Genomic DNA, 18,429 nt, shown 5'->3' on the forward strand with positions numbered 1-18,429 from the left:
CAAAGGTGTTATACTCGATAGGATGAACCAAGGGACGATCGATGGAAGCTAAAAAAGCCTGATTGGATGGGCTCGTCTGATCAATCCCGAGAAATCTGCTCCAAGGTGCTGGGGGTCACAACGACCCCTAGCGGAAGATCCTGAGGAGGACGCTCGGGATACGCACACAATGGTGGGTTGCAGAATTCGCCTTGCGGTGCCTGTTGAAAGATTGGCGCCATGGCATTCTGCCTGATCAGACATGGGATTCTCGAGAATGCCATAGCCCCTCGGGCAATGCGGGGGTCTCACAGAAGCTCTCCTCCTCCCAATGGGGTAGAGCCTAGGCCTTGGATTATCCAACCAGTGAGGACTGTTTTGCGGTCGCCAGCACGGCACTGTGCCGCTCCCTAGGAAATCCGCAGCGTGTTGAGAGGATGAGCAGTAGTGTACCTCGCATGGTCGAATATCGTACCACTTTCTGAGTGGAGGCAGGGTCATATGCCAGGGTGAGCCTCTCCGAGTCACCGTTGGGTGACGAAACTCAACAACAAGCTTGACAGGTTCTCACAAAACACCTCGAGACTTGCGTTCAGGAAACTTACAGCACAGCATGAGTATGCGAGGCACCCAGAAGCCGAGGAATTTTGAAGCCGTGTTCTTCTTAGCTAGTTAGATCAAGAAAGACAACCTCTGGCGGTCTCTTCAGCGGCCATCGTCATCGTGCCCTCGCGCGCCGCCTAAACTCGTAACCGCCCACAAACTGCCTGCACTACGCGTAACACGAACCGCCACAGACTCATCAGCACTGCATACCATGATGTATCTATAGACTAAAAAATCACACGAGTTGCTCGCGCCACAGTACCTTTACAAACAACAATCCCCCCTTTCCCCTCTTCCCCAATCCCAAAAAAAGTGATGATGACTTATGACTTGGTTGAGCCCGTATCGAGCTTCTTGCTGGGTGGCAGCTCGGGCTTTTTGAAACCATCGTTGCCACTTCCCCCGCCCACTTGCGTGAACGCCCCGCTCTTGAACCAACGGTCCTCGTCCGCCTTGCGCTTCCGGTTCAGCTCGGCCTGCACCTTGGGGTCCACCAGCTCCAGGCCCTGGCTCGACGTGAACGCCAGAGAAGAGACCGTGCCCGCCGTAGTCGAGCCCAGGGTTGTCCCGACGCCTGACGTTCGCAAACCCTTGCTGCTGGCCAGGCTGAGGTTGCCCACGCCGGCACTGCCGCCTCCGGCGAGGCCCCTGAGAGACGAGGCGCTGCCGCTGGCGAGCGAGCTTGCCCCACCCCAACCCTTGCTCTTCGCGCTGAGCTTGGCCCGGGTGCGGTTGTCGATCTGGGCCACGCGCAGCCGCCCGTCGTCTCGCTGTCCGAGCATTCCCAAGCCCTTGGTGCTGTCGCCCACTCCGTAGCCGACCTCCTGTTCCTCCTTGCCAAACGCCACACGGTTCTGTGCCTTGCGCAGCTCCGTCATGGCCGTCGCCTCCTTGGCCTTGCGCGCCCGGCGGCCGCCACGTTTCCGGCTCGGCTTGTCGTCCGGCGCCGGCAGAGGCCGCGCGGCCTTGCTCAGGGGCTTCTGTTGCAGTTTGTCCAGACGGTCGAGGCACTCGTCTTTTAGTCGCTCGCCTTCGGAGCCGTCGCGGAACTGGTGGAAGCAGTCGGTGCGGGCGCACATGACGATCTTGTTGGCAAACATCTTGATGGCTTGTTTCTTGAGGTCGCTCGGTATGCTCCGGATCACGGGAGACTGGAAGATAAATCCCTGATGCCGGATGCCGACGTTGGTGGCCAGCGCCGCGCTGGCCTGCTTCTTGGATCCCCACGCAGGTAGGTTGCAGGCCGGCGTCTTGGAAAGGGCCGTCAGGCCGCCGGCCTGGTTGAGCAGCTGTGCCGCCGTCAAGGAGCCAATGAGTGCCGTCAAGTTGGGCGCGAAGATGTTCATACGCGACTGCACATACTCGGTCAAGGTTTTCTTGGCCTTGTCCAGGTCAATCACCATCTCGCATGCTTGAATCACCCGCTGGAGCTGGTCTTCTGGCATGGCCTGACCCTTGGACGTCGTGGCCTCTACCGTGACAATCATCAAGGACGGCCCATCGAGAACCTGCTTGAGCGTGACCCCCAGCGGGTTATTTGTTGACGATTGCAGAGTCTTGATGCTTTCCGAGTCCATCGGCCCGTTGCCCAGAATGGCCACGACCTTTGCATACTCGAGGGGGTTGGTAATCAAGGTCTCGAGCTCCGGGAACCGCACCGAGTAGTGGTCTCTGATGAACTTGTGCACAAGGACAATCTCGTTGTCGATTTGCGTCGAGAGACTGTTGGACTGGGTCAAGAGGTGGTACTCGGGGTGGTCTTCCACGTTGCCAACATTCTCTGTCGACTGAGCGGGTTGCGACTGATAATATGCGATTTTCTGCAGCGTTCGAGGCATGGTGTCAGGGCTACTTCCCAAGATAGATGTAAACGCTTTTTCCACGGCTCGAGAGGGGTTCGGATGGGGTCGAAAAGCGGAAGGCTACTAACCTCAAGTACCGGCATTAAGGTCTTCATTAGACCTGCCACGGTCCGCACATCGCGAACGCCCCCTAATTGCATCTTTTCTATTTTGGCCTTCGCGTCGTCGTCGTCATGGTCGCCGGCCGCAGCCGAAGTAGGGCTTTCGTCGGCCCCGTCCATCATATTGGCATCTTCGTCCTCGTCTGCATCCTCGTCGCGCGCCTCCTCCATGGCGGTGTCTTCTCCATTTGCACGCGCGCCATCTGAGAGACCCGCCCCGCCAAAAAGACCATCGTCATGTTCGTCGCCGCCTGCTTCTGATCCGGAACCTTCGAAGTCTTGGAGGAGCTCGTCTGCGAGCGTCGACATATCGGCAAACTTCTTCGCAATATGGAATGACGGGACTAAATGGTGATCCTCTTGGTAATGCGAACTGAGCAGTATCAAAGAGTTGGGGGAGGAGAGGCGATTCGGGAAGAGTTGTTGACGTGATAGGGTTGGGGGTGAATCTGGAAGGGAATGTGAAGAGGCTCTTGAGGCAAGAAGCTAGGCAGTGTGGGTCTTCACTTGCAGCGCAGCGGCTTGGCGATGCGCGTGGAGAGGCCGCAGTGGGACCTACAACGGACTACGGATTACACCACTACATCCATACAACAAAGTTATGTCCTTCCGTATTCCGTAGTGAACTACGAGTTGAGAACCAGCGACCTGCCAGTGTACGGCCCTTCCAAACTTTCCTTGGACATCAGTGCTGCGCGTTTCCTCTCTCCATATTGTAAGGTACGGCATCAGCCTGAGGGTCGCGGTTCGGAGAAGAGGAAAAGAAAAAAAAAAAAATCGACAACTACAAAGTTCTAGTTCAGTCGGTGCGCATTTTTCACGCGTATTCTGCGCAGCGATCTCAATTGCACTGACCATCCGTCGACAGCCGATACCATGGAGTCTTCACGTGGCCCCCCAAGGGTCAAGAACAAGGCGCCCGCGCCGGTGCAGATTTCGGCCGAGCAGCTCCTTCGCGAGGCCGTGGATCGCCAGGAGACAGCCATTCAGAAGCCGACGCAGCGGTTCGCCGATCTCGAAGAGCTGAAGGAATACCAGGGTCGGAAGCGCCGCGAATTCGAGGACTACATCCGCCGCAACCGCCTCCGCCTCGCCAACTGGTTCCAGTACGCCCAGTGGGAGCTCGAGCAGAAGGAATTTGCGCGCGCCCGATCCGTCTTCGAGCGCGCCCTAGATGTTCACCCGAACAACACACGTGGGTTTCCGGCTCATTTGCCTCGTTCCGAACCTTCTGGTAAACCGTATGTGACGGGTGCTGACCGTACGACAGAGCTGTGGATCAGGTATATCGAAGCCGAGATCAAGAACCGAAACATCAATCATGCGCGCAACCTCCTCGACCGCGCAGTCACCCGGCTGCCGCGCGTTCCCAAGCTGTGGTACAAGTACCTCTGGGTCATGGAGATGCTTGGGGACATCCCCGGGACCCGCCAAGTGTTCGACAGGTGGATGAAGTGGGAGCCCGACGAGGACGCCTGGAATGCCTACATCAAGCTGGAGAAGCGGTACGGAGAATACGACAGGGCGAGGCAAATCTTTCGACTCTTCACGGCGGTGCACCCGCAGCCACGGACGTGGCTCAAGTGGGCCAAGTTCGAAGAGGAGTATGGGACGAGTGATATGGTCAGGGAGGTGTTCCAGACCGCGATCCAAACCATTGCCGAGACATTGGGCGACGACGAGGTCGACGAAAGGTTGTTCATCGCATTCGCCCGGTTCGAGGCACGCCAGAAGGAGTACGAGAGGGCGCGCGCCATCTACAAGTTCGGCCTTGACAACCTCCCTCGGTCTCGGTCCATGAACCTTCACGCGCAGTACACCACTTTCGAGAAGCAGTTCGGAGACAGAGAGGGCGTCGAGGACGTCATCCTGACCAAGAGGAGGAGGCTGTACGAAGAGCAGGTGAAGGAGAACCCGAAGAACTACGACGTCTGGTTCGACTTCGCCCGGCTAGAGGAGAGCGGAGGCGACGCCGACCGCGTGCGAGAGGTCTATGAGCGGGCCATTGCCCAGGTCCCTCCTACCCAGGAAAAGCGCCACTGGAGAAGATACATCTTCCTCTTCCTCTTCTACGCCATTTGGGAGGAGCGGGAAGCCAAGGACATCGAACGTGCGCGGCAAATCTACGACACGTGTCTGGGGCTGATACCGCACAAGAAGTTCACATTTGCCAAGGTATGGGTGGCCAAGGCGCATTTCGAGATTCGTCAGGGACAGCTGGCGGTGGCCCGGAAAACCCTCGGGCGCGCAATCGGGATGTGTCCCAAAGACAAGCTCTTCAAGGAGTACATCTCGCTGGAGCAACGCCTCTACGAGTTCGAGCGGTGTCGGACGCTGTACGAGAAGCACGCGCTGTACAACCCATCAAACTGCCAGACATGGATCAAATGGGCCGAGCTGGAACGGGGCTTGGACGATCTGGACCGCACCCGCGCCATCTTCGAGGTCGCGATCAGCCAGCCCATCCTGGACATGCCCGAGGTGGTCTGGAAGGCATATATCGACTTCGAAGAAGAAGAGGGCGAGTACGAGAGGACTCGCGCGCTGTACGAGCGTCTCCTCGAGAAGGCCAACCATCCCAAGGTTTGGATCAGCTACGCCCAGTTCGAGATCAACATTCCCGAGGCGGACGAGGGCGGAGAGGAAGGAGAGGATGCCGAGGAGCGGCCGGTCAGCGAGGAGGCCAAGGCGCGCGCGCGCAAGATTTTCGAGCGCGCGCATCAGAGCATGAAGGATCGCGATCTCAAGGCCGAGCGCGTGGCGCTGCTGTCTGCCTGGCAGGAGTTTGAGAACGTGCACGGCTCACCCGAGGACATTGAGAGGATCCAGAAGCAGATGCCGCGCAAGACCAAGAAGAAGAGGAAGCTGGACGACGATACCTGGGAGGAGTACGTCGACTATATCTTCCCAGCCGACGATCAGCAGACCAAGAACCTGTCCAACCTCCTGGCCATGGCGAATGCTTGGAAGCAAACTGGAGGAAAGATCACAGGCGGCGACTAAGGCTGTTCTTTTCCTTCTTTTACCGGGGGTGTAGGTTGATCCAACAGCGTATCCTTTCCATGTTTCCCGAGACAACGGCGCCCGTTTGCTCAGCTCTGCACTGCGCTTCTTCTGCTTCCAATTTATATAGTGTTCACCTCAGCACTCTTCCTTACTCAGCAATCGTTGAATCTAAATGAGCCGCTCTACCTCCAGTCAACTGGGCAGGTTCCCAACAAGATTCATCTCATTTCAGCAGCCACGGCGCCGAAGAAGCTGTAGAGGTTGGCATTCTGGTGGTGGTCGGGTCTGTTCATGGATGACGGAGTCGTAGTGTAACGGTGGAGTAGGGTACCTAATTCAGGAGTAATGTAGGAAAATAAGGGATCATCCGGAGTCGTTATGATCACTTCGACGCATGTGGAATCTATTCACTTTAAAAGCCTGAAAGGCAAAAGGACCGGTCGTGATTGCAGATACAGAACATGTCATCATCATCATAGTGTTTTTTTCTCATCAACATCGTCCCTCATGTCCAAAACAAGAAGCATCTCGGAAACAGTAGAGAAAAAGAGAGAAAAAAAAGGCCGTGAAAGTTCACCGTTCTTGCCCAGCATACTTTGATCGTTCCGGTCGTAGCCAAAGTTCATTTGTCAACCTTCATTCATACCCAAACCACAAAGAGCGAGTATCAATGTACCGCCCAACGCTTGCTCGTGGAGTCCGTTGAATGGCGGATGATCAGAAGCGCAAAGAAAAATCGGGAAAATAATAAGAAACTGAGACGGTGAGCAGTCGAGTCTGGTAGCTCGGGCGACATGACACAAGAGCCGATTTGTTAAGGGCGTGCTCCAGTCCGTACAGTGGAAGGAGTTTCCCATCATTGCCGAGACCTTGAATTGCTCATCTGGGGGTCCGCGTTTCACCCGGTCCGCCTTGGTAAGCCGCCCTCAACCTTCTGGCCGCGTCATCAGGCACGCCCCTCGGTTCGTCCTCTCTGCAAGCCCCATGTGGCGAGGCAATGTCTCAAGCCATCATCATCCTTCAATAGCGGCGGCGATCGCCTAACACGCGTAAACAGATTAATCAGGACGATATTCCAGAAGTTTACTAGTGAACTTGGGGGGAGAGGAGTGAGCCGCGCAGTGCCAGAACCAGAGTATGGAGAGGAAAGGGGATCAGGCAGCCAGTTATGGCTGATTCGGAGAGAGGCCCAAAATGTGCCAGGCGCCGCTCCTCTCGAGGATTGCTGCATCGTCCCACTATGCGACGGGGACGGTTCGTACAGCCCGCGGTGGCGGTGGCGGCGGCGGCATCCGTTGGTGGCACGGCTGACCAGAGCCCTGACAGTTGGGGCGGAATAGTGCGCATATGAGTGCGGCACATGCCGGACAGCGGGCAGTGACAGTGAAGTTTGCGGCGTTGTGGTCTCAAAATCCGGGGAGCGGTGTCCCAGGGCAACTTGATCCGGGAGAAGGGGGGGCGAAGTTTTGAAGCGGCGGGCGAGCGCATGCTGCAAGGGGAGTAATTACCCTCTCTACCTCCTATCGGACGGGCTGGGAGGAAGTATAGCGCCATATGGGTTGCCATCGACGTAGCGTGGCCCCTCATCGTAGCGGTCGGCCTTTGGTGGAGCTGCCGAATCCCAACTGTCAGCCCTGCGTCGGCTGAGCTGATCGGTACCACCGTTCGCCAACTGCCTCTGTCTCTCGAGTCGTCTCCTGTGCCTCTTCTCCTTCTCCAATTTCCACTGCCGCATCTCGTGCCTCAAATCGTTGGCTTCCTTAACATCCGATATGGCACCCTTGATCCCCAGCGCGGCGATGCCAACGGCGGCGGCATCCTGAAGGATAGCCTTGTGCTTAAGCTTGGCGGCCTGCTCCTCGCTGATCTTGCCTTCCGCTAACGCCTTTTGCCGCAGGTGGCGCTTCTCCATACTCTGGTAGACACTGTGGGTCGCGTGGATGGTCGCCACGGCGGCTAGAGCTGTGGTGATGATTTGCTTACCTTTCAGTTTCTTGCTCTTTTTTCTATCATCCTCCGAATCGCCCAAATCGTCCGACGAGACCGAACCGCGTCTGTGACGGGAACGGTCCCGTCCCCCGCCACGGTGCGAGCGGCCATTGTCGTAGTCGTACCTGCGCCGGTCCCTGTCGTAGTCGTCATAATCGTCACGATATCGGCGAGAGCGGCCGGGCGAGTCATCGTAGTCGTCATAATCGCGCCTCCGATCACGGCTGCGATCACGGCTGCGATCACGGCTGCGATCACGGCTGCGATCACGGCTGCGGTCGCGGCTGCGGTCGCGGCGATCCCGGTCATCATCATCGGGGCCGTTGCCAATGCCGACCTTGGCCAGGCGCCGGCGGGTGGAATCCACAATGCTCCGGCTCCGGCTGCGGCGGCGGCGGTCGGGCGAGTCGTCACGGCTGTCGCGTGAGTCTACACTTCGGCGCCGCGACCTGGAGCGCTCGTGGCTATCCATAATCTTCTTCGCACCAATCGCTCCCAGACCTGCCGTTGCTAGAGCGGCAAGCCCGCTCACGCCGCCGCCGCCGCCGTCCTTGGAGGGCGCGCGAGAACGAGACCGGGAGCGGCCAGTCCTCTCGTCCATCTCGATATTCTTCTTGGAGCCGTTGATGACGCGGTTGCCGAGGAGGCCACCAACGACAGCCTCGGCTAGGCCTAGTTTACTTCCGGCCTTGTCCGGATTCTGGGCCGCGTCAAGGGTAGCGGCGCCGGCTGCGGCGGTAAGAATGCGCTTAGCCTTCTCACCCTTCCAAGAGCCCGGCTGCTTGGAGATTCGGAATGCCTCGGTAGCGCCAGCGATAAGCGAGGCCATGGCGGCCTTCTGGATCTTGCCGGCCGCATCATTCTTACTATCCTTGTCCTTGTCCCGGGCTCGGGATCGAGAGCTAGAGCGGGAGCGGGAGCGGGAGCGGGATCGGGATCGGGATCGGGATCGGCTGCCGCGGCGGCTTCTGGTCTCCGACCTGTCGTCTTTGCCGCCTGTCAGGGCCTTGACGGCGCCACCCAAGCCGGCGGCAGCAAGAGCACTCTCTAGAAAGTTCTTGTGGCCCTTCTTCTCCTTCACGCTCTCGTCGTCATCTGAGTAGTAGCCGTACCGGTGAGCCATGGCTTTTCTCTCCTCTTTTTCCTTGTGCTTGTTGTACAGCTCGGTTCCCTGGTAGCCGGCAAGGGCGCCAGCAGCGCCGAGGGCGGCCGAGGCCAAGATGTTGCGGCGAACCTCGGTGCCATGCTGGCTAGCCTCGCGGCGATCGTAGAGCTCCTTGCCGCCAATGGCCAGGGCAGCGCCAGTCACAGCGGCGATAATCTGCTCCTGCTTAGAGAGCATGCGGGCCTTCTTCCGCTCCTCCTCGTAATAGGACTCCGTTTTCTTACGGGACTTGCGGTCGTAGTCATCTTGATAGGCCCGATCCCGGCCGTAGTAGGAGCGGCGATCGTCATATTCGTCGTAGTATCCGGGCTCAGCTGACCTGGCGCAGCGCAGGTCTCTGGAAGAGTAGCCGGGAGGCGGGAAGTCACGGCGAATCTCCTCGACTGAAAGGTCGCTATCCTCACGGGCTCTGGCTACGAGATCGCGCGACGGCTGGACATGGAGCGTCTCGCGCGACTCGTAATATCGAGGGTCATCACGCCGCTCCTCTCGATAGTAATGCCTGGTTGTGCGCTCCCGGAGGGGGGCGTCATAGTGATCGTACGAAGCCATCACCAGGCCGCAGTGTGATGGACGCTGTCAAGCGTCTTGGCTGTTTCCTCTAACGGATACCGGTTGACGATTGTCTTGGCTCTGGTCTCGTAAAATGATTCCGTGGAAAAGGCAAGTGTGGTGCAACCAAAATCAGCTGCGTTGGATGGCAGCCCTAGAGGGGAAAGGAGAGGGCAGGCAAAGCTTGGAGCGGGGCAATCGTTGGTATTAATGAGAGGGACAGGGGTCCCAAGTGAGAAGTGAGGGGGAGGGGGGAGAGCCCGGCAAGAGAAAGAGCAGGCGTGCAGGGAAGCGACGGGAGAGTGGGCCTGGCCTTTGCCCGGTGCCTGTTTCGATCCAGGGAAGGTTGGATGGTCAAAACAACGATAACCCCTGAACGGCAATATGCACTTCGCAACAACGAGATGAACTGGCTTGCCGCTTTTTCTTGCATTTGGCGTTTGGGCGTCAGCGAAGAAGGAAGAAGATGTAAAGACGAGGGGATGACAAGGAGCCGGCAACAGGAGGTTCAACGAAGCCCAGGTCTCCGACCCCCTGTTGGCCATCCTCTTTGGGCCGGGCAGGCCTGGGCTTTCCATTGGTCGCAGCTACGCAACCACGCAGCCACTGCTGTTGGATGTGAGAGGCCGCCGCAGGAACGCCTGTTTTGGCCGGCTCTGGGAAACGCTGCCATTGATGATCGCAAGCTTGCTGTAGCATCCACGCTGCCTCCGAGGGGGGGAACATTGGCAACTAGTCAATAGTTTTACGGATGAATCAGTTGTTTCCTCTCGACACCAGCCGATAACACCCGGTCGACCGCTCTCCGCCCCAGGCCGGGGAGCAAAGGTCGTTTCAAGAGCACGCCAAACAAACCACTTGCGCGGCCGAGAGGGCCGCCCAGATGGAAAAACAAGGCGTCCGCGGCCAGAATTCGCCGATCCTTCCACTGGCCAGGTGGCCGTCGTGAAGAACTTGAGACTGCGGGCCGGCTGCCTCCTTGCCGCAATATGCTATGAACTCGCGAGTAGCCGTTGCACGAGAAAGCCTCAGCGTGACCCACCCTGTGGCCGGGGAGTGACCAGGTCTGGTCGGGCGCAGAATGAGAAGTGTGGTGTGCGACGCCACAGGCTCCCCATGCCGCCGCAGATTGGTTTCTGTGTATGTGCATTCGCGTATGGACCTGACCAAGTGGTCAGAAGAGCCCAACCAGGCGCCGAGCACCGTCTCGATTTGGGGGACATCGTGTCACCTCGAGTCACACGTCGCAGCCTTGCCCTGTCCGATGATGTCATGGGAACAGCGTCAGCCACACCGGCGCCGATGGGGACCCACGCGGGCAATCGAGAAAAAACCCAGACGAGATTTATGTACATACACTTTGCAGCCATGACGATAATCACTTTTAATATATGGAAACTTGGTGACCGCCGTACTCTTTGCGTGTCCTTTGTCGGTCGGCTCTTCCGAACTCTTCTCAGTCTTCCTCTTCTCGTTTCAGGCTTCTTCTGTCGGAATTGTCAACTATGATACAGGGGAGGTTAGTACCTTGGTGCGACTGCTGGCTAGGTACCTCTGGGTTTCTTCTTCCATATTCAATCCGGTCTCCTAGGTCACTGTTGAGATCAGGCAGGCGCCCGGCCGGTTGAGGAATCAGCTGCTCTCGGTTATCCGGACCCTACTTCATGATAGACAATTGTTGTATACTGCTACAGCCATCAAATTCAGTCTCGTCTTGGGTATCACGTGCCGCACCATTTCTGCCGTCTTCCTTTGCTCCCTCATTCACAACTGCCCCGACGAAGCCGGTGCGTGACCATTCCCTGCGTGATTAGCATTCGCAGCCGGTAATTGACTGCCTCCCGGGCTACCGTTTCTTTCCGTTTGGCTTCCCGAGTTCATCAAATGCTCCTCCCAGTCGTCGTCGAAGAACCATGGAGGCATCATGTCAAGCGTGCTAGAAAAGGAGACAAATGTCAGCCGTCTAGCTTGTGTCACAGGTTTACAGCGCATAGCCTTTCCCAGACAAGGTGAAGGCAAGGCGAACGACGAAAGTCCGGATGAAGCTCACCTTTTCAAGTGAACATCCACAGCAACGCCTTTGGCCTCCAGAGTCTCGATCATTCTCCGCCGCTCCACCAGTAGTTTCCTGATGTACTCTATCGTGCCACGAAGCACGATGCCCTCAGAGCGCGCTCGGCCCTCAAGGCCGGGCACAATAACCGACAGCCGGTCAAACCCTTGCCGGATTTGTTCGCGCCTCTTCTTTTCTGGTTCGCTCAAGTTAGCAAAGGGACCTTGGCGATCAGGCAGGCAAGCGGGCAATTCGGGGGGGTAGGTAGTATGCCACCGCCGACTGCTTGCGACGTACCTGAGGCGAGGTGATTCGCCCTCTTCTCCGCTTCTGTCAAACGTGTCTTCCGATTTGCCGAGTCGGGAGACAAAGAGCGGGATGCCGATGCTCCTGATGACGTTGCTGAATGTGCCATGGTCTATCTCCAGAGTCCTGCGACAGAGAAAAGTGCAAGTCGATGGGTAGGTCTGTTTTGCGGACGGCCTTCGTCAATGGTTACGAGGCGACACCGCCGGGGAAGGTCGCGGACGGGAGACAAGGCGAGCAGGCAACGCCGAAACGGTCAGGATAGAACGAGATGCAAAAGAGCTGGGTAAGTAGAACGGTCAAGTCAAACTAGAGTGCTGCAACTAGCGAATTTCGCTTTGCGGTGATACGGTCGTCTTTCGCTTTCTGTGGTCGTTTGTGCTCGTGGAAACTGCGGGCTGCTATCGGCATGTGATCGAGGCTCTGCTGCAGAACTGATTGCCCGCATCCTCGTTCGACATGATGCTGCCGTCATTCAACTGCAACGAAATCTGCAAAGAGCTAAAGCTCAGAGGGGACTGAGCAAACTCCGTCACTAAATTTGGGACATGGCCAGCGCCGGAAGGGAAGAAGTAAACGATTGGAACTGAGGTAGGTTTGCCGCTGCTGCAGGTGTGCGAGGTGTGGGTTTGCAGGAGAAGGGTCCCTGCTATGTTTGAGAGGCCAAATGGTGCTCGCTACCTTAGTTGTGGAATTCGCACTTTGTCACTAATAAGTAGAGGGAGCTGGTTCCGTCGTCTTGGCGTCCTCCGAGCGCTTGCCCCACCCGCCTGCTTTTGGGCCTGAGGAGGGGTTTTCTCGGGCGTTCCGGTCCGCGTTAACCTCGGCGCGGGGCACCTGACTCTCCACCAACTTGAAATCCAGGCGTGTTTGCGGTCACAGGACAGCCCCGGTAAAGCCCCAAACCACGACAGCAGTTTAATGCGCCCAAAACAGCACCGCTGAGAGACCGAACTGGATATGGCGTATAGGTAAAGTGACGGGCTCTCTTTTTCCGTTTTGCTGTCTATTGATACACTTACAAACAAGCCAAAAAAAAAAGGAAAAAAAACGAGACGCTTTTTATCTTCCGTGGTAAAATGAGAATGCGGCATTCCCTCTCACTGGACCGAGGTTTCAAAGAGCAGAGCATCCAGTCTAAAAACATTGCCGTGCTCTCCCATCCTGCCCTTATTCTTTGACACCATCATTCGTAAAGCCCTTTTTTTCCTGGTCCGTTCGGGAAATGCGAAAGCGATCGCTAGGCTGCTGCTTCAGGTGCCTCGAGGGCAAAGCGTTAGCCTGCTTGAAAACAAACAATTGATACCTTGATGGTCGAATCCAGCGATAACCCGAGCGATGACGAATTACCCCTGTTCTCAAGTGCCATCCACGACGCGCGCCTGTTTGACACGTCACCGCGAGCCTGCCATGATCCTCCGTAAATGCCAGCGGCCAAGAGAGAGGAGAAATGGGTAATGATGCTTGTCGGAACGGAACGCCGGAATTCATACATGGGAATATGTCAAGGTAATGCGCCCCAAGATTGGTGACAAAATCGCAGAAAGTGAAAAGGGAGAAATAAAAGAAATTACCGCCCCAAAACTCATCATATCGGGGTCCCGTCAACGTCAAAGCAATCACCCTTCGGTGCCCAATCTTCCCCCAGGTCCGTGTCCCTCATCATAACGCCTTCCCATCTGACCGCCCGCCCTCCCCAAAGATGTAGACCGACTCCAGAAGGAAAAGAGCACCTAATTTGAGCCCTGCCACAACCAAGCAAGCGACATTGAACAGCCGCCAGTTGCCAAAGGGGCGTGACCGGCAGAGGCCAGTCTCGTTGGTTGCTCTCGAGGCACAACAGAATGAAATATACGTCGTGCTTTCTGATTTGCCGCAGTCAGAAGGCGGATTGCTCCCAATGATGCGTGGTACGTCAGTGACAACACGTCCTATTCGAGCAAACCCCTCGACAGCACCACCATGTCCCGGACCCAGTGGGAAGAAAATAGCTGACTCGAATGGACGTCGTAATGATTAGATCGCTGGTGTATAGGAATTCCGTATGTGGTTCGAGCCTGGACAGACTGAAATGAGGGAATCGCCAAGCCCCCGCGAACAACCGAGGTATCATCTTAAATAGGTCAAACGACGGCTCTGCCGAGGAACCTGTTGGCGAAGGGAAGCAAAGAGAATCGCTTCCAAATATCGCCGACTTGCAGCTTCGGGTGCGGCCCCTTCAAATAGTGGCAACGCCCTTCCCACCCAGCTTGTTGTCCAATTCGACAGCCTCGTTCATGTGAGCCGTGAAGATTTCAGGCACTGCCCGATCTTGAGGCCAAGGTTTACGGGTGTTGGTCTTGAGCAAAAGCTTGTCGTAGAACTCGAGGAGGCACTTCAAACCCCATGTGGACGGAGTCCCCTGACGCGCGTCCTCAAGCGCCAAGTCTCTGAACTCCTGGTAAACCTTGGCGTTGAAATCCTTGAGCAGCATCTGCGACCAGAATCTGTAAAGTTTCTGCATCTCCTTGGGAGTTTCGCCCGCCTTGGCACTCTGCCGTTGCTCAAGGGCCGCCTTGCGAATCTCGACATACGGTTTGCGATCTCTCTGCTCATTGGTAGAGGTAGATGCCTGTGCATCGACCCAGACAATACCACGCTCGGATTGGTCCGCCTGGTTGATGGGCGCGACACTTTCCTCTCCACTGACGCTACGAACGATTAAGTCAGAGCTGTTCAAAACGGATGTTTAGATGGAGGAAGTAATGGGGAGAATGAGAGCACATACCTCGAAGTCTCTGGAGAATTGGCGGCTTGGTTCTTTCCAGGGACATAGCCTGCCATGCCGGACGCGGTGGACGAGCCTGCGTCATCTTTCTCATCGTAGCCCAGAATCACCATCAGATTCTCCACCTGGGAGTCCGGGAAATTGGTCATACTCTCCAGTGTTACAGGGGACTGGGGAGGTGCGTATTCCGGTACACCCGCGGAGAGCTGGGTCTCTTGTCCGGCATGGTGGCCATTGGCAGTGCTGCCGTTGACTGTCGGATCGTAGGCGGCGCCGTTGATGAATGCCGGCGGATACATCTGGTCCTCGCTATACGGTGGGTAGACACCGACAGCAGCGGGAGGATACGGCTGAGGAACCATCTGACCGGGAAAGGGCGCGGCAAATTGGGCGTCCGGCCTCACATAAGGGGTCCAATTTGCCGGACCATCATTGCGGTGAGGCTCAGCCCGTTCAGAAACGGGCAAGACAAAGTGCTGCCACTTGTCACGCGTCCGCAGTCGCTCAATCCCGTCATCGCCTACGCCGAACTCAATCTGATCGGAGAGCGAGCAAGCTAGGCGAAGGAGCTCCAAGTCCTCTGTGACGGCCTTGATGCGTTTAAATGCCGCAATGGTTGAGAGATGGACAAAACCCTGGCCATCCATGTGCTGACGAAGGTAGTAGTCCTTGCAGAGGTTCTCAACAGACAGGTAATACTCCACCTGAGACTTGAGGATGGGAATGGATGGATCGAAGAGTGGCGAGTATATGTATGGGGGATATTGACCCACGGCGTAGTCGTTCACGTGAGCAGCCTTCGGGGGAAACCCTGCAGCACCCGCAGCGTTGCGCCCAGCCGCCTGACCGGAGCTTGCCCACTTGTTTCCCCTTCCCCTTGAGGAGTGACCGAAAGATGCCGGGAACTGGCCAGGAAAAGGCGGAGGGCTGTGAGAGTTCGGATTTTGCCGAGCCTGGAAACCGTTGGGGGCTGGATAATGGCCGTTGGCGACGTACGACGCCAAAGAGATATGCGATGACGAGTTATTGTGGCTACCGCGGGCACGGTAACCGCCCCGGCCTCGTTCCGGACGGCCCTCCCGGGTGGGATACTGCTGATTATCACCCCTAGATTGGAAATTGCTGGCACGATCTTGAGGCAGAGCTCGTGCTTGTCCGGCTTCAGAATTCAGCGAGCCATTTTCGAGGCGGATATCCCGTGTCGCACTGGCCCTCTTCGACGACTGAAGTTTCTTATTAGCGCTTGACTGTGACGAGGGCGGCACGGCTCTGTGAAAAACGTATGCGTTGCAGCGGGGGCTTACGCTTGAGGCATCAAAGCTGGCATCGCGAGCCTGCTCTGTTGTGCTCCCAGGCACTGACTGCTTGCGCTGGTCCCTTGAGGCGACATCAACTGAGGCACGCTTCGACGCATGCGGCGGGTGAGACTGAGGAGCCGCGCGGGAAGGAATACTTCCGTCACGGGAGCGGGCTGCCGTAGGCTTGGGACCCGTAAACCCACCGGGGGAAGCCGCCTTGTCGCTCACCGAACCAAGATTGGCTTGAGGGGCGGTGGCGGCCGCGGCAGCAGTATGATTGCCCCTCATTGGCCCTGCTTCACGACCACCTCGGGGAGCGCCACCTCGGGGTTTGGGTCCGCGAAGGGGAGGTAACGGAGTCTGGAAAACAACGGAATGCTCAATCTCGAGCTTCTCCCAGGTCTTCTTGCGGGCAGGGGCAGCTTCCTCCGGGCCATCCTTTTCGGCTGTGTCAAGCTTCTCCTGTGACTTTCTTGCAGTCTGCTCTCGCTCTGCGGCAGACTTGGGATCCGGCCAGGACGAAGGGTCCGCGACCGGGGGCAGGGCCACTGAGGTCCTTTCTTCCTTGTCTCCAGCACGGCTACCCCGCGGGCCGCTTCGGCGCGGAGCTTGGTCTGTGGGGCGTGATGCCTCAGCCGTCTTCTTCTGCGCCCACTTGTCCCCACTGGCACCGTTGGGCGCTGCGTTGCGCACGTTGGACTCCTCTTGAGAGGCATTTTGCTTCGATTCGCTGTCAACTGTCGGGTTGTCCGATCCAAGCTTGACCTGAACAGCCGCTTTTTGTGCTTCCATACGCTTCGCCCAGGGGTTGACAGTAGGAAGGGGAGCCTCTGTGAGGATTACTGGCTTAGGAGCCTCCTTCACCTTCTCGGCATCCTCATCCTGGTTTTGATCACTTGGCGCATCTTTGTCGGCAGTACGGCCTTTCTTCCCCTTTCGCCCTTTTCTGCCATCCGCGCTGTCATTGAAGCGGGAAGTCCGGCTGGTGGAGCGGGATGCCTTATCCTCACTCTGGCTCCGGGCTTGAGGTCTAGCATCAGATGATTTCACGCTGGTCTCCTCGGCCGGTTTGCCCGACTGCTCCGTGACAGATGCTGCTGATGAGTTGGAATTAGCGACAGAAGCGGCTTCCTGACCCTGTTTCAACAACTTGCTCTCGACCTGGGGCTGTGCCGCCTGCTCTGTATCCCGAGTTTCAGGGGTGGTCGAGGCAACTGAGGGTGCTGTTATGGACGTGGCGCCGGTGGATGCGTCATCTTTCCCTTGCGAACCGGTCGTCGAAGGAGCAGGGCTCGATGTCTCTTGTTGGCTCGGTTGGGAGACGGTCCGGCCTCTCGCGGCTTGCGCGTAAGAGAATGTTGTGGCCGACATTGTTGATGCGGGGTCGAAGTCACCGCGGCCTGGGGGACGCTTAATGCACGACGAGGACAAAGCTTTCTGGTCGTGCGAGCGGCTCGGAGCCCTCGTGGCTCGGTGAACGGCAACCAGTAATGGCTTGCTAAACCTTGAGGTGCCTGGCCAAGGTCAGGCGATGTCCGGAGAGGCCAATACAACCTCCCCGCACTGATGGAATGCTGAGGTGTCGAGGCCCAAAGGGGAATCAGCAGAAAGCCTGAACCTGAGTCGGGCGATGGTTGGCGAGTCGAATTGATCGAGAGACCCAAGTCAACAAACGAACTGTCTCTGGCAGAGGCGGAAGCGGATCGGGTGCTCGCGGGAACAAGACTCGGGCGAACAGCCACTCGACCTCTGTTGCCGGTTTCCAAGAGCGATTCGTTCGGGTTCGAGGGATCGCGCGTGTGACGACTTTCTGAAGCGAGAAGGCTGCGAAGTGATGCAAACCAAAGGAGGTGGGAAGGAGGGCAAAGGGCAAACGCCGCGGGAAGATGGTACTGCAAGCACTATTCTGCTCTGCAGTAACCGGAACGAAGCCTCACGTCGACGGACAACCGAACGCCCTCGCGACCGACCTCTAAGAAGAGCGTTGGATGCAGAGAGGGCAGAAGGCTGCAGATGCGAGTGAGGGGTGGGTAGGAGAAGAAAGGAAGAAAAAAAAAAGTGTGCTGGCGGGATATGCGGAAGTGCTTCCCAAGGCGCGGAGTGGATGAGAATTGTGTGTGGGTGGAATAAATTTTTCTCGGTCCTCAGGCTCTGCTAACAGAATGGTGGAGATAGAGCCCGGGACCTAAACATTTGGCTTTTGTCCGGGTGCCCAGCGCTGTGTACTGTGTAGTTTTTCGGAGCGGAGGGGCCGGCCCAGAAACTGTGGGGTAACGTAACGGGTTTTGCGCGAATATAAATCGGTTAAGCCAGTTCTCGGTGGTTTGCAGCAGGACTGGAACCCGAAAAAGAGAAGAGAAGGCAAAGAGTTCCGGATGATACAGGCCAGGAAAATGGCCTATGGACCGAACGTGATGTAATCCAGGCGTTGTTTTCAATTCTTTTCGCTGCCCTGTTGAGGTCTCAGGTTCCGGATTGGCGGCTGCCTACCCTACTACATACTATAATACATTCAGGCTCGCTCAGGACGGCGGGGTCGGGAACAAGAGCTCCCATGTGGGCCGCGACCACCACAATCCGAACTGCCCTACGACAGTCCTTCGTCGGTGTTGTGTTCCCGCCCTAGGGTGTTGATGGCAAAACGGCTGTGTCTCGCACGACATGAGATGGAACTAACACCCTGCAGGCACGCGGCACAGGCAACTACGAGACTAGAGCCCAAACCAATCCACCTAATGTTGTTTG

General features: G+C 57.2%; 5 protein-coding genes across 5 annotated transcripts; 1 reads left to right on the forward strand and 4 right to left on the reverse strand.

Moving 5' to 3' along the window:
* Positions 1–694: 694 nt before the first annotated feature.
* On the reverse strand, positions 695–3,000 carry MYCTH_2296654 (uncharacterized protein). The gene is made up of 2 exons (XM_003659462.1): positions 2,516–3,000; positions 695–2,405 (listed from the first exon to the last, which is right to left on the reverse strand). Exons 1-2 carry the CDS (start codon positions 2,855–2,857, stop codon positions 909–911), a joined length of 1,839 nt encoding a protein of 612 aa, XP_003659510.1. The 5' UTR covers positions 2,858–3,000; the 3' UTR covers positions 695–908.
* A 123-nt stretch (positions 3,001–3,123) lies between these two features.
* MYCTH_2296655 (uncharacterized protein) lies at positions 3,124–6,026 on the forward strand. Its single transcript, XM_003659463.1, has 3 exons — positions 3,124–3,354; positions 3,417–3,743; positions 3,819–6,026. The coding sequence occupies exons 2-3, from the start codon at positions 3,425–3,427 to the stop codon at positions 5,549–5,551; spliced, it is 2,052 nt and encodes a 683-aa protein (XP_003659511.1). The 5' UTR covers positions 3,124–3,354; positions 3,417–3,424; the 3' UTR covers positions 5,552–6,026.
* A 480-nt stretch (positions 6,027–6,506) lies between these two features.
* MYCTH_2296656 (uncharacterized protein) lies at positions 6,507–9,435 on the reverse strand. Its single transcript, XM_003659464.1, has 2 exons — positions 7,063–9,435; positions 6,507–6,594 (listed from the first exon to the last, which is right to left on the reverse strand). The coding sequence occupies exon 1, from the start codon at positions 9,258–9,260 to the stop codon at positions 7,068–7,070; it is 2,193 nt and encodes a 730-aa protein (XP_003659512.1). The 5' UTR covers positions 9,261–9,435; the 3' UTR covers positions 6,507–6,594; positions 7,063–7,067.
* Positions 9,436–10,858: 1,423 nt separating this feature from the next.
* MYCTH_2296662 (uncharacterized protein) lies at positions 10,859–11,825 on the reverse strand. The gene is made up of 2 exons (XM_003659465.1): positions 11,611–11,825; positions 10,859–11,509 (listed from the first exon to the last, which is right to left on the reverse strand). The coding sequence occupies exons 1-2, from the start codon at positions 11,726–11,728 to the stop codon at positions 11,307–11,309; spliced, it is 321 nt and encodes a 106-aa protein (XP_003659513.1). The 5' UTR covers positions 11,729–11,825; the 3' UTR covers positions 10,859–11,306.
* A 1,648-nt stretch (positions 11,826–13,473) lies between these two features.
* Positions 13,474–17,286, reverse strand: MYCTH_2296663 (uncharacterized protein). The gene is made up of 3 exons (XM_003659466.1): positions 15,691–17,286; positions 14,387–15,609; positions 13,474–14,309 (listed from the first exon to the last, which is right to left on the reverse strand). Exons 1-3 carry the CDS (start codon positions 17,053–17,055, stop codon positions 13,838–13,840), a joined length of 3,060 nt encoding a protein of 1,019 aa, XP_003659514.1. The 5' UTR covers positions 17,056–17,286; the 3' UTR covers positions 13,474–13,837.
* Positions 17,287–18,429: the final 1,143 nt, after the last annotated feature.

This window comes from Thermothelomyces thermophilus, chromosome 1 (assembly GCF_000226095.1).
Source record: "Thermothelomyces thermophilus ATCC 42464 chromosome 1, complete sequence".
Classification (NCBI taxonomy): Eukaryota; Fungi; Ascomycota; class Sordariomycetes; order Sordariales; family Chaetomiaceae; genus Thermothelomyces; species Thermothelomyces thermophilus.

Coding starts and splice junctions, on each gene's coding strand:
- MYCTH_2296656 (XM_003659464.1), bottom strand. CDS start 9,260: ATGGCTTCGTACGATCACTATGACGCCCCCCTCCGGGAGCGCACAACC.
- MYCTH_2296655 (XM_003659463.1), top strand. CDS start 3,425: ATGGAGTCTTCACGTGGCCCCCCAAGGGTCAAGAACAAGGCGCCCGCG. Junction 3,744..3,818: donor TGTTCACCCGAACAACACAC/GTGGGTTTCCGG, acceptor ACCGTACGACAG/AGCTGTGGATCAGGTATATC.
- MYCTH_2296654 (XM_003659462.1), bottom strand. CDS start 2,857: ATGTCGACGCTCGCAGACGAGCTCCTCCAAGACTTCGAAGGTTCCGGA. Junction 2,406..2,515: donor CCTTAATGCCGGTACTTGAG/GTTAGTAGCCTT, acceptor CGAACGCTGCAG/AAAATCGCATATTATCAGTC.
- MYCTH_2296663 (XM_003659466.1), bottom strand. CDS start 17,055: ATGTCGGCCACAACATTCTCTTACGCGCAAGCCGCGAGAGGCCGGACC. Junction 15,610..15,690: donor CCAGCTTTGATGCCTCAAGC/GTAAGCCCCCGC, acceptor AAGAAACTTCAG/TCGTCGAAGAGGGCCAGTGC. Junction 14,310..14,386: donor AATTCTCCAGAGACTTCGAG/GTATGTGCTCTC, acceptor AATCGTTCGTAG/CGTCAGTGGAGAGGAAAGTG.
- MYCTH_2296662 (XM_003659465.1), bottom strand. CDS start 11,728: ATGGCACATTCAGCAACGTCATCAGGAGCATCGGCATCCCGCTCTTTG. Junction 11,510..11,610: donor GGCGAATCACCTCGCCTCAG/GTACGTCGCAAG, acceptor TGAGCGAACCAG/AAAAGAAGAGGCGCGAACAA.